The sequence below is a fragment of the Aspergillus versicolor genome (assembly GCF_001890125.1).
Source record: "Aspergillus versicolor CBS 583.65 unplaced genomic scaffold ASPVEscaffold_9, whole genome shotgun sequence".
In the NCBI taxonomy this organism is placed as follows: domain Eukaryota; kingdom Fungi; phylum Ascomycota; class Eurotiomycetes; order Eurotiales; family Aspergillaceae; genus Aspergillus; species Aspergillus versicolor.
Genome location: NW_024467532.1, coordinates 301,908 through 313,816, shown reverse-complemented (window position 1 = coordinate 313,816; position 11,909 = coordinate 301,908). Strand labels below are relative to the sequence as shown.

The window sequence follows — 11,909 nt, the reverse complement described above, 5'->3', positions numbered from 1 at the left end:
CTCGGCATCATAATGATCTGAATGAGCGAACACCCCTTTCAGCGTTTATTTCTCAGTCGGTTTTGGCCTAAATATGCACGATATTATGTATAATATGCTGAAGAGGGGAAGTCTTTTCATATCTCTGTTGTGATTATTGTCCTCATATTAGCAATGGCGTTCCAGGGTAGGGTGAGCGAAAATGGGATTTTACGAGATGTCTAGTTATCGAGGGCAGTATTGGAGCATCTGGCGATTTTTTATGGACACCAAATATGGGGAATCTGATAACTTAATTTATTGAAAGTGTGTCATTTTGTTGGAAATAAATGTATGCCACTTCGTAGAATGTAGATACCAACCTCGGGATCGGCCAGGATCTGCCCGTGTTGTCGTCATTCGATGCTGGTCACGGGAGATCCGCGCCTGATAAGACAGACTCCGCTCCAGCTCTCCAACCCCAACAAACACCCGCTCGCATCGTCAGAACTCTGCTCAAAGACGGATTATCAATTAGATTTTGGGCCTTTCATTGAGATATATCTTACTATTTCTTGGCTCTTATTTCCAGCAGGGATATATTGGCGGTCTTTCGTCAACAAGGCCCCCACGGACGCTATCGAACCTGGGCCTGTGGCAATCGACTTTGCTGCTCTTTCCCCTCGTAGCCATTTCTCACAGCTCTTCAACCGTCAAAATGACAAACAAGGCGGCCGTGCCCTTCCTGGTCACAATGATGCTTGTGACAGGAGTATGTAATACTATTCTCAACAAGTACCAGGTAAGGGTTCTAGGCATTGGTTGCCCCCCTCACTAGATCATAGCTCATGTACCTCGATCTTCAGGATATGCAGTGTGTTAGGAACTGTGATTCTCCAAATCCCAAAGACCATCGTCTCTTCGAACAGCCAGTGATTCAAACGTAAGGTTCCCAGTGCGCTGTTGCGAGACATGAAGCAAACAAACCATCATACTTACCTGCTTCGTCACAACAGTATTCAGATGTTCATTGGTGAGATGGGCTGCTGGCTCGTCGTTCTAATGACCAACCTATATAAACGCTATCTTGCTTCCCGTTTATTTCAGAACCAGTCGCCTCTTCTAGCCGGTGGCTATCGCCCAGTAAATGATGTTGACGGAGAAGATTATGAAGAGGACCAAACGATCGACGGACCCAATGACGACGATGACCCATCGAAACCCTTTCGTTTATCTGACGGTCGTATAAAACTTCAAGGGTTGAGGACGTTTCTTCTTGCTGCACCGGCATGTTGCGATATCGCAGGTACTACTCTTATGAACGTTGGCCTGTTGTTCGTCGCAGCAAGTATCTACCAAATGACGCGTGGAGCCTTGGTTCTATTTGTTGGGCTTTTCAGTGTTCTGTTTTTACACCGCAAGTTGTATTTATACCAGTGGCTGGCGCTGTTCATTGTTGTTCTCGGTGTTGCACTAGTTGGCCTCGCCGGCGCTCTGTTTGGGGACAAACAAGGCCACGATATCACTCAAGAAGGTATGGTGGCGGCAGCTCATTCAGCCACCCTGGAGATCCGGGCAGTCGCACAGACGCCAGAGGCTGTTAGAGCTGTTATTGGTGTTCTCCTTATCGCTGCAGCCCAAATATTTACTGCCTCACAATTCGTGCTCGAGGAGTGGATCCTCGAGAACTACGCCATGGAGCCGCTCCAAGTCGTTGGGTGGGAGGGTGTTTTTGGATTTACTGTGACGGTCATTGGGTCGATCATTCTGTATCTGGGCGTCGGGCGCACAGAAGCAGGACGATACGGATACTTTGACGCAAAGGAAGGCTGGCACCAAGTCCTGACTCATAGGGCGGTGGCCGTCTCAAGCTTCATGATCATGCTTAGCATTGGGTATGCGTGTTTCTTTTCTCCATTTAATTTTTTCTTAAGCCCTACCCTTTCATGACTAACTCAACCCTTCTTGCAGTGGTTTCAACTTCTTCGGACTCTCCGTGACCCGTACCGTTTCTGCTACCTCTCGCAGCACGATTGATACCTGCCGTACACTTTTCATTTGGCTCGTATCGCTAGGTCTAGGCTGGGAGACTTTCAAATGGCTGCAGGTCGCTGGATTTGCCCTGCTCGTCTATGGAACATTTCTATTCAACGATATTGTCCGCCCCCCACTCAAGGCCTGTCTCCCCAGAGACGCCACAGAGAGGGTCCTCTTGCCCGAGGAACCCATTGAACATAATTAAGACTTATGTACCGAGTTTTCGCTCTTGTGCTTTTTCGGCCCTGCTCTTTTTATCACTGGTTGGATATGTTATGCATCGCTCGGATTCGGTGATCTCGAGTTCATTGTTCATTGTTTCATTGCTTCGCTGCTCTGCTTTCTAAATACAGTCTGGCGTTTTGGATATGAGTTTAGTCGAGTTTGAAAGGTTTGGTTATGCTTTTGCTGTTCGCTTTCCCCCTCATTTCTATTCGGGTCTATGATGATGGTTATCCTCGCAAGACTAGTTATACATGTGCAAGGCCATTCTATGTTTCCTAAACAAAGACTTTCCATATCGGTCCAAGGCATATTATATATATATATCATCTATAACTGATAACTGATAAAACAACATACCCTACCATTCCTCTCTCCCTCCGTAGGCAATATTTGAAAGCGGAGAGGCGATTTAGATGAGAAATACAGTCTCAATTCAGATTCCGATTCACGGAAAATCACAGCCAGAGTAAACTCGCAATCAAACCAGTTGTACACTCTAATGATACATAGGCATAATGATAACAAAGGCCAGTCCAATTAGAACAATGCAGGCCGGGTATATAACTAGTTGAGAAAGTTCGAGTTTAAACAAGCACATGAAGGTGAATAATCTTTGCTGGAGGGTTTAGAAAAAAAGGTCCTTTGCCGCTGGATTGAGTGGATTAAATTTGATATATAAGTGGAACGGCTGGAGAAGGTAGGTCAATCTAGACAAGTACGTATAATGTACACATCTATTAGAAGATAAGTGTTAGCGGGCATAATCGAGGCAAATGAAAGGGTGAAACGAGTCTGGCTTACTAGTGAAAGACCGAAGATCATTGAAAGCCAGAAGAAGACATTCTGATATAGTTAGCGGGGGGCCAATGGCCGGCTAATGTAGAGTCACTTACGTTTAGGGTCGTCTTGTGGCGGAAGTACTTGGACTTCTGAATTGCGATGATTGGAAGCTGGAGCATCATGGCAAGGAACCCGTACCCGCGCAACTTCTTGGTGATGCAGCTCATTACGAGTTCGTGGAAGATGGAGCTGACGAGGAAGGTGATGAACATGGCGACGGGCTGAGAGAAATGGGATAGCGAGGAGTAGTAAACGTGACGACGGAGGAAATGATGGACGGGGATGTTCCACTCGCGAGAGAATTCGAGCCTGCATTTTTGTTGACGTTGGTAAGTATTGCGTAGAAGTTGATAGCTGGGAATCGGGTTGACGGTACTCACCAATCGCAGGAATTCCACCAGTCAGAGTAGAAGTGGCGGTCGGCGAAACAAGTGATTTCAGCAAATGCACCCAAGAGATACTCGAAGATGACGAGAAACACAAGTAGGAAAGTAATCATGAACGGAAACAGAAGCATGCTGATTGCTTCCGCCATGGCGAGGGCCATCTCCGCGAAGTTATTCGAAGAATGCAGGCGACCGCCGGCCTCCGCGAGAACTGGCAATATAAACTCCTCGCTCACAAGTGTCAGAAGAAAGATACACCCAAATACTGCAAGAGCCTTCAGCCCGACCTCCATCCACGATCTCTCTTTGCTCCGAGGATACTCTAGCTCATAGCATAGAGTAGGGCAGAATAGGAAATCGATGTAGTTGTAGAGCGTTAAGTTCTGCGGATATGTGACATTTCCCATCGGCGATGTCAACTCAGTAGCTAAGTCGTCGCGTAATTCCACAATTGAATTCGACCGCTTATGGGTACTGGCACGGCGCACTGGCTGCTGGGGCGACGAAAGCTCGGGATACCGACGAACGGCTGCATCCGTTGACTGCGAGCTAGGGTTGTCGAGGGACGAAAGTCGGCGCTCGGCCGCGCTAAGGTGTCCGTTGTAGAAGGCATAGGAGTGGATCTTCATAAGAATAGTGAGAGTGTGTAGAGTGAAGAAGACCTGCGCAGTCCACGTCCAGCGCAGCATAAATGGCCACCTATCAATTCGTTAGTGCAAGCGAGGCGAATGCAAGACCGTACTAATTAACTCACTCGATCCACACTGCGAGCCAAACTGCTTCGAAAATACTCTGTAGAACAATGCCGCCTCTTTCCCAGCGAAAGAGGCCCTTGGTCCTGGACAAATGATGGAGTGGGATAACCATTCCACTCGTGCATACCATCGCGATATCGCTAAAGCCCATGGACCATACATTCTCCGTTAATAGGCTCCATACCCTCACTCGCAAAGGGTAACCGGTATCCTTGATATTGCGCAGCACGGTTGTAACCACCATGATGAACAGACCAATCCAGAAGAGGGTGAAGAAGCCTCGGAAATTATGATAGTTGCTTCGCGGGTCGAAGTGTGATACGCGGGGGACATAATTGATAGTATAGAAGAGCCGATTGCGAGCCCTGGCTTGTTTCCTCGCCGTCCATATGGAACGCGCGGACGGGGGCGCATCTTCAGGGACGGGGGTTGAGCGGCCACTGCGAGCACAGATGTTAGTTTACGGGGTTTCTCAAGCACCTGGAGGTCGATTCTGCAGTCACATATAAACACCTACCTCGACTCGGTGTCTGCCCTGTCCAATTGTGCGGAGAGCAAGTCGTCGGCTTTCTTTGTCTCAGGAACCGCACGTGGTCGCAGCGCTGCAGACCCGTCCTGGTGTGAGACGGCAGAAGACATCCTAGCAAGTGTTCAAGGATAATAGGGAAGGAGTATATGTGCGAATAAGAATACGCCTCACATAGGTCCGGCGAATTCTGTGCAGGACAGGCGGCTCAGTAAGCTTTATTTATAAATACCAGTAGTTAGTGGACTGGGGAGTGACGGAGTGACGGAGTGACGACAAGGTTGGCGGGCGCATTATTTAGGGAAGTGGGCCCGTAGCATAGGCATCCGCATAGCATAGCATACATCATATCATCGCCGGGACTGCTCTCCACCAGGGATCATCTGAAAACCGAAGGACGCAGTCATACAGTTCAGCGGACCCCCCAGGAATCAGGATCGCTTCTGCTCTATGTAGAAATACGAGCGGACGAACCGTTAACATCGGAGGTCCGGATGCAACGCCAAACTGCCAGCTTACAGAGAGCCCAGCACAATAATCTGGAGGGAAAGGCGCTCCGAGGCCTCGGGCCCAACTGCGCCTTGCACATGCGGTGCATTACTTCCACAAGTGTCCATTTTAATAATACCTATTTATTGACATTTTCTACGAGACGCCCAATAATGAGCAACCAGTAATGATGACGTAGGGCAACTGACACGGTGCAGCTGACAACTTTTTGTGGTGCCTTGCCGCCTTGCATATCAGGCTTGCAGTTATCATTGCAGCCTGAATTCTCAGGTTTGAATAGTCCTGTCATTATCAGATGATCCCACGTGATGTAGGCCAGGGTCAAGCCACTAGTCCCAGAGGGGAAGGCGGGCGCCAAGAGCTGGACAGCCAGATCGCAATCGCAGCCACGGCCGGGCTCGCCTGTGCTCCGTATACCCATTGCATCAACTTTCGTTCTGTCTCGGGATTGCGTGGACTGGCTTCTTCGCTTCCCTCTTACTTTCCCTACCCTCCACTCCGCTGTCCTCCTTTTCCTTCGACCTCCCCGTGAGGGATCCTTGTGGCCGCCATGGCATCCCGTGAGTTTCTGCCCATTGTTCAATCCCCCACACTCCTATTCCCTGCCCTGGGCTGCAGTTTGGTTTCGCTCACATCAATCCCCCGGGCGTGATTTTAGTCAAACAATTCATCCGGAATGTTCGATCGGCCAAGACAATTGCAGATGAGCGGGCTGTTATCCAAAAAGAAAGTGCCGCCATCCGCGCGTCGTTCAGAGAAGAGAGCCACGATTCAGGCATCCGGTTAGCATTACCCACGACTACATTATGTATACTCTTCATCGAACCAATATCTCATATACCTGTGCAGGAGAAACAATGTAGCCAAGCTGCTCTATTTATTCACTCTCGGCGAGCGTACACATTTCGGTCAAATCGAATGTCTGAAATTATTAGCCTCTCATCGGTTTGCCGATAAGCGGTTGGGTTATCTAGGCACGATGTTGCTGCTAGACGAGAACCAAGAAGTGTTGACACTGGTGACGAACTCGCTCAAGAAGTGAGCACCCCGCAAGTTATCTACGTCCGTCACTATATCCTAACGTGTTTCTTTTTCCAGTGATCTCAATCATTCCAACCAATATATCGTCGGCCTTTCCCTTTGCACTCTCGGCAACATCGCGTCCGTAGAGATGGCTCGAGACTTGTTTGCCGAAGTCGAATCCCTTCTTTCCACCGCCAACCCTTATATTCGGAGAAAAGCAGCATTGTGTGCGATGCGCATCTGCCGTAAGGTCCCCGACTTGCAGGAGCACTTCCTAGAAAAAGCGAAGAATCTGTTGTCGGATAGGAACCACGGTGTTCTTCTATGCGGTCTCACTTTCGTGATTGATATGTGTGAAGCGGAAGAGGCCGAGGAAGGTCAAGAGGGAGTGATTGAGATGTTCCGACCCCTTGCTCCGGGTCTTGTACGCGCTCTGAAAGGATTAACAACTTCCGGCTACGCCCCCGAGCATGATGTGTCCGGTATAACCGACCCATTCGTGCAAGTGAAGATTCTCCGTCTGCTCAGAGCCTTGGCTCATGGTGACACCGCTACGAGTGAATTGATCAATGATATCCTCGCCCAAGTCGCGACCAACACCGACTCCTCAAAGAATGTGGGGAACTCGATTCTGTACGAGGCGGTCCTGACTATCCTCGACATCGAAGCAGACTCAGGTTTGAGAGTGCTAGGTGTCAATATTCTTGGAAAGTTCCTTACAAACAAGGACAACAACATTCGCTACGTTGCCCTAAACACACTCAACAAGGTTGTTGCTATTGAACCAAACGCGGTACAGAGGCATCGTAACACTATTCTGGAGTGTCTCCGTGATCCAGACATTAGCATTAGGAGACGAGCTCTCGATCTGAGCTTTATGCTGATCAACGAAAGTAATGTCCGGGTCCTGGTGCGGGAGCTGCTGGCCTTCTTGGAAGTAGCCGATAACGAATTTAAACCTGTGATGACGACTCAGATCGGCATTGCTGCGGACCGATACGCCCCCAACAAGCGCTGGCACGCCGATACGATACTGCGAGTTCTTAAGCTGGCTGGTGCCTATGTTAAGGAGCAAATCTTGTCGTCCTTCGTGCGCCTCATTGCGACAACCCCAGAATTGCAGACCTACTCAGTGCAAAAGTTATATCTGTCATTGAAGGAAGATATTTCACAAGAAGGCCTTACGCTCGCTGCCACCTGGCTTATTGGTGAATATGGCGACAACCTACTTCGCGGCGGCCAATATGAAGAAGAAGAACTCGTTAAGGAGATTAAGGAAAGCGACATTGTTGACCTCTTCGATAACATCCTCAACAGCACATACGCAACTCAAACTGTGGTTGAATACATCACCACAGCCTCCATGAAACTTACTGTGCGTATGTCTGATGCGGCACAGATTGAACGCCTCCGACGAGCATTGAGCAGCCGCACCGCAGATTTGAGCGTCGAAATTCAACAGCGCGCTGTTGAATATGAGAACCTGTTTGGTTATGACCAGATCCGCCGGGGTGTCTTGGAGCGAATGCCTCCGCCCGAAATCCGTGAAGAAACACGAGTCTTGGGTCCAACGACCAAAAAGCGACAGAGCAAGCTGCTCAAAGACAAGTCGAGAAAACCCGCAAAGCCGGCCGAGCAGGACATGCTTCTCGACCTCATGGGTGGCTCCGATGTTCCCGCCACCAGCCCTACCACGAACGGATCTCAGAATACTGCCGACTTACTTGCAGATATCCTAGGAGGAGATTCGAGTCTTTCGTCTCCTGCTCCTCAACCTGCTCAGCAACAGCCTGTATCGAACACTGCTGCTATAATGGATTTGTTCGGTTCAAATGGAGGCACACCGTCTCCTCAACCAACTGCTCCGCCCTCGGCGTCTCTCGATCTCCTCGGAGGCGCTGGCGCTCCAGTCTCAACTCCTTCCCCCTCGGCGCCCGCTGCCTATACGGTATTCAATAAGAACGATTTAGTGCTTTCTCTGCAGGTCCAGCGAGGCAACAACACAGCCCAGATCCAAGCTCGGTTCCGAAACGAATCAAGCTTCAGCCAGTTCAGCGGCGTTGGCCTCCAGGCTGCTGTGCCCAAGAGCCAGCGCCTGCAGCTTAGCGCCATCAACAAAGCCGAACTTGATTCCGGAGACGAAGGTGTTCAAATGCTGAAAGTAACAGCCGTCAGTGGGGTAAGTTAACCTCCTTGTTTTAATTCTACCAACCTATGATTCACATATACTGACGACTCTGCAGGCTCTCCCACCCAAGATCCGCCTTCGTCTCCGCGTGACTTACGCAAAGGACGGGTCTGAACCCACAACCGACCAAGTCGACTGGTCTGAATCGTAAATAACGACCTTCATAACCTACCTCTTCGTACATGCCATGTTCTAGAAAGTGTCAAAAAGGATTCTGTCTGCTTGGGTGACCGCGATCTGATCTACGTATCCGATCGAGGTCTTCCTACCACATAGTCTTTATAATACCATACCTCATCAAATCTACCTTATTCAAGAAGCTAAAATGAATGATGAAGATCATAGAAAAGCGCAGTTTAAGCTCTGGGTCCTTTCAATCGTATTTGCGCTTCTATGCTGGTTTGGCGAGTGCCTAAGCGGGGCCCATACGCCTAACTTACTAAGGCTTACCCTTTGGACCTTTCCAATTAAAAGATTCTGTAGTCATCGCACCAGGTTAATCTTGCAAACGAGTCATTGTCAAAAAGATGACAATTCAAAGGTCAGGGTATTTCTGCCCAATATATATCCAGGCAGACCGCTACTGTTCACAGACTTGTCTATATAACTACACAATGAAGAACATCGAAACCTGATACTACTCTAGTACAGTTGAATATTGAATATATCAGATAATAGAAAATAAGGTGTGATGATAATATATGTGTATTTCAAGTATATAAATAATGTGATGATATCAATGCAATGGATAGGTATGGTTCATAAGTTCTGGAGAAGCCATTTCAGAAATCAAATCTCGTTGGCGAGGTCGTTAGTCGTTAATAAATGTAGATGTGATAATCAAAAAGTCATATAGATAGTACTCCGTCCGGGTCCTGATTGATCCCCAAGGCACCGATGGCCAGTCGCCCCTGCCAACCCCATGAACGCATCAAAAAAAACAAGAAGGATGAAACACACACACACACACACACAGAGAGAGAGAGAGAGAGAGAGATAAAAGAAATTTCCTGTATGTATCCGAGTTAAGCGCCGACGTGTAAACCATGGTGACTGACTGATGCAATAGTGAAGGTGAAAATAAGATAAAAACAAGATAGTACTGATGATAGATCTCTATATGCGTCGAGACGGATGATTCAGATGTTGTCTGAATTGCTCGACTGAGTATCTAGAATATGAACCGTTTCTCCAACCTGAGGAGTGATGCAACCCAAATGATGCGATATCGTAGAATCATGAAATGAAAGAATGTGGAGGATCAAAAGCAGACAGGATATGAGTTTGCTTTTGACCATATCCTGTCTGCTTTTGATCTCTCATGCAACCGTAGATGATAAAATCGATTAAAACAAAAGCTAGTATGCGGATTGGCGTCTGCCCACTGGCGGAGCATATTTATCGTGGTACGACTGAGAATGTGCAGCCTGGGGGCGAATATAATGGATATCCGGCTGAACTTCCCGCGCGTGCCTAAATTCTTTCTCCATCTGCCGTGGGTCCTTCTCGACTTCCCGATAGAGAGGCCGACGAGTGGATGTGGATGCCTCTGGAGGATAAGCATAGGTGGTGCTCCGCACAGGCTTTTGTCGCTCCGGACGAGGGGGCGAGTACGTTCTTGAGTGTCTCAGGGGTGGCGGTGTGCCAGTACTGGGCTCTACAATAACCGGCTCAGGCCTGCTTTTGTAGCGAGGCTTGGGTGAAGCATCCACAGTCTCCGGGGTTGGACTTGAGCTTGCGTAACCCGAGTCAGACTTTTCGCCTCTCAGTCTTGTGTACATGTGAACTGGCTCTGACCGACGAGTACTTTCGCGATTGGACCGAGATTGAGGACGAGCTGAAGACTTGGAGGGCTGGGCTGCTCGGGGAGATGACGAGCCCATTGGGCCAGGGAACGTTGCCGCAGTGGGCATTGAAGGTACACGAGGTTCAAGATGCTCAAACGAACTGTGGTGGGAGGTGGGAGGTCGTGATTCCCGGGGAGAGCGCCTCGATCGACTTGAGTGTTCTGGTTCTGGCGAATCGTACCGGAGGGGTGAACGAGAAGAACGGTGGCGTCGGTCGGTTTCAGCGATAGTTTCCTTCGAGCGTCGGATGTAATCCCTTGCGCTAGAATACTGCATGTCGTGCTTGTCATGCCCGTAGTCATCGGAATAATCGTCATCGTCGTAGTGGGTCTTTGACCGGCGACTTGACTCGGTCGGTCTAGGCTTGGAATCGCGATGGCGCTTGTGATCCGATGGCCGCTTGACAGGTATGTAGTACAGTACTTCAGACCTACCTGAATCAGAATCGGAGTAGTCTGATTCTACAAAACCGTATTTGTCGTGAGCCTGGCGCCTCCGTTCCTTGGTTCGGTATTTGTCCCGATCCGCTCGGGTGGCTTTGGCGGACTCGCGAGCTTCTTTTGCAGCTTCCTTTGCAGCACGAGCAGTACTTGAAGCATGTGCCTTTGTCCTCCGTTTCTCCTCTGTAGCTCTCGACCGCGGGCGAGCCCCGTACTCTTCGTGTTTACGCGATGACGGCCGTGGCGATTCGGCAAATCGAGCCTCGTCCTCAAAGACAACGTCAGGATCGGCTGGGACTCTCTCTTCGTAATAACGACCGTCGCGGTACTCGCGAGTATTCGACCGAGAGTACGAACCACCCCGCGACATCATCTCACGCTTCAGTTCTGCCAATTTAACCTTGTTGTCATATTTGGCTCTGCTCGTTTCGTCGGAGAGGCACTCGTAGGCTTGTTGTACTTTCTGGAACTGGTCCTGGGCGTGGCTGCGTTGCGACTCGTCCTTGATCTTGTCGGGATGGCATTTCAGTACGAGCTTTCGATGTGAAGATTTAATCTCGGTCAGAGTCGCATCTTTCGCAACACCGAGAGCCTCGTATGGGTCGAAATCCGGTAACACAGCCATGATGTTGTTAAAAGGTTTGTCGGCGATAGACAAACCGGTCTGTATACCATCAAAACTTGGGGAGGATTGGGTAGTAGAAAGGGGTTGAAGAGTTCGGAATGATCGAGGTCAGGCAATGGAGTATTAAACTGATTCAAAAGGGCGGCGACAAACGCACGGATTGCCGGACAGCGAGGTATGGAGATGCGGCAGTGGCAATAATCAGCCACTAGACATAGCAGGCCTTTCCAGAAGGGGAAGTGGATGCTTTATAAGACTGGAATTGCACGAAGAGAGAATGTGAGCGGGATAAAGCGGGCATTAACATAGGAGGATCACAATCGAATAATGACAATGACAGTCAATAGTAGTGAAGACCGAAGACCAATGCACCGCAGCCGTCGGTTCCAAGTTTCCCCTGAAGGAGGAAGATGAAAGGTACGCTGTATGGAATGGTATGGTAGTGTCGAGAAGGTGGGTCGGCGACCAATGGCAGGCCGCAACGGGCTGCCCGAGTGTGGTTACTTTGGCAGGAACGGGTAATGGCGGTAAGTAAGACGTAAGAATACG

The 11,909-nt window shown here is 49.3% G+C and overlaps 4 protein-coding genes across 4 annotated transcripts; 2 read left to right on the top strand and 2 right to left on the bottom strand.

Annotated features, from left to right (window-relative positions):
• The first annotated feature begins 431 nt into the window (after nucleotides 1–431).
• ASPVEDRAFT_174422 (putative nucleotide-sugar transporter) lies at nucleotides 432–2,594 on the top strand. The gene is made up of 4 exons (XM_040808757.1): nucleotides 432–760; nucleotides 825–901; nucleotides 975–1,853; nucleotides 1,930–2,594. Exons 1-4 carry the CDS (start codon nucleotides 677–679, stop codon nucleotides 2,198–2,200), a joined length of 1,311 nt encoding a protein of 436 aa, XP_040671220.1. The 5' UTR covers nucleotides 432–676; the 3' UTR covers nucleotides 2,201–2,594.
• A 333-nt stretch (nucleotides 2,595–2,927) lies between these two features.
• ASPVEDRAFT_138755 (putative sterol o-acyltransferase (APE2)) lies at nucleotides 2,928–4,840 on the bottom strand (the record flags this gene model as incomplete). The annotated part of the gene is made up of 6 exons (XM_040807518.1): nucleotides 2,928–2,954; nucleotides 3,022–3,063; nucleotides 3,114–3,369; nucleotides 3,441–4,145; nucleotides 4,201–4,641; nucleotides 4,725–4,840. 6 exons carry the CDS (start codon nucleotides 4,838–4,840, stop codon nucleotides 2,928–2,930), a joined length of 1,587 nt encoding a protein of 528 aa, XP_040671219.1.
• Nucleotides 4,841–5,717: 877 nt separating this feature from the next.
• ASPVEDRAFT_44963 (AP-1 complex subunit gamma) lies at nucleotides 5,718–8,814 on the top strand. The gene is made up of 5 exons (XM_040813174.1): nucleotides 5,718–5,797; nucleotides 5,896–6,019; nucleotides 6,087–6,275; nucleotides 6,336–8,439; nucleotides 8,504–8,814. Exons 1-5 carry the CDS (start codon nucleotides 5,788–5,790, stop codon nucleotides 8,597–8,599), a joined length of 2,523 nt encoding a protein of 840 aa, XP_040671218.1. The 5' UTR covers nucleotides 5,718–5,787; the 3' UTR covers nucleotides 8,600–8,814.
• A 495-nt stretch (nucleotides 8,815–9,309) lies between these two features.
• Nucleotides 9,310–11,795, bottom strand: ASPVEDRAFT_852084 (uncharacterized protein). The gene is made up of 3 exons (XM_040817662.1): nucleotides 9,777–11,795; nucleotides 9,625–9,721; nucleotides 9,310–9,437 (listed from the first exon to the last, which is right to left on the bottom strand). Exon 1 carries the CDS (start codon nucleotides 11,358–11,360, stop codon nucleotides 9,807–9,809), a length of 1,554 nt encoding a protein of 517 aa, XP_040671217.1. The 5' UTR covers nucleotides 11,361–11,795; the 3' UTR covers nucleotides 9,310–9,437; nucleotides 9,625–9,721; nucleotides 9,777–9,806.
• Nucleotides 11,796–11,909: the final 114 nt, after the last annotated feature.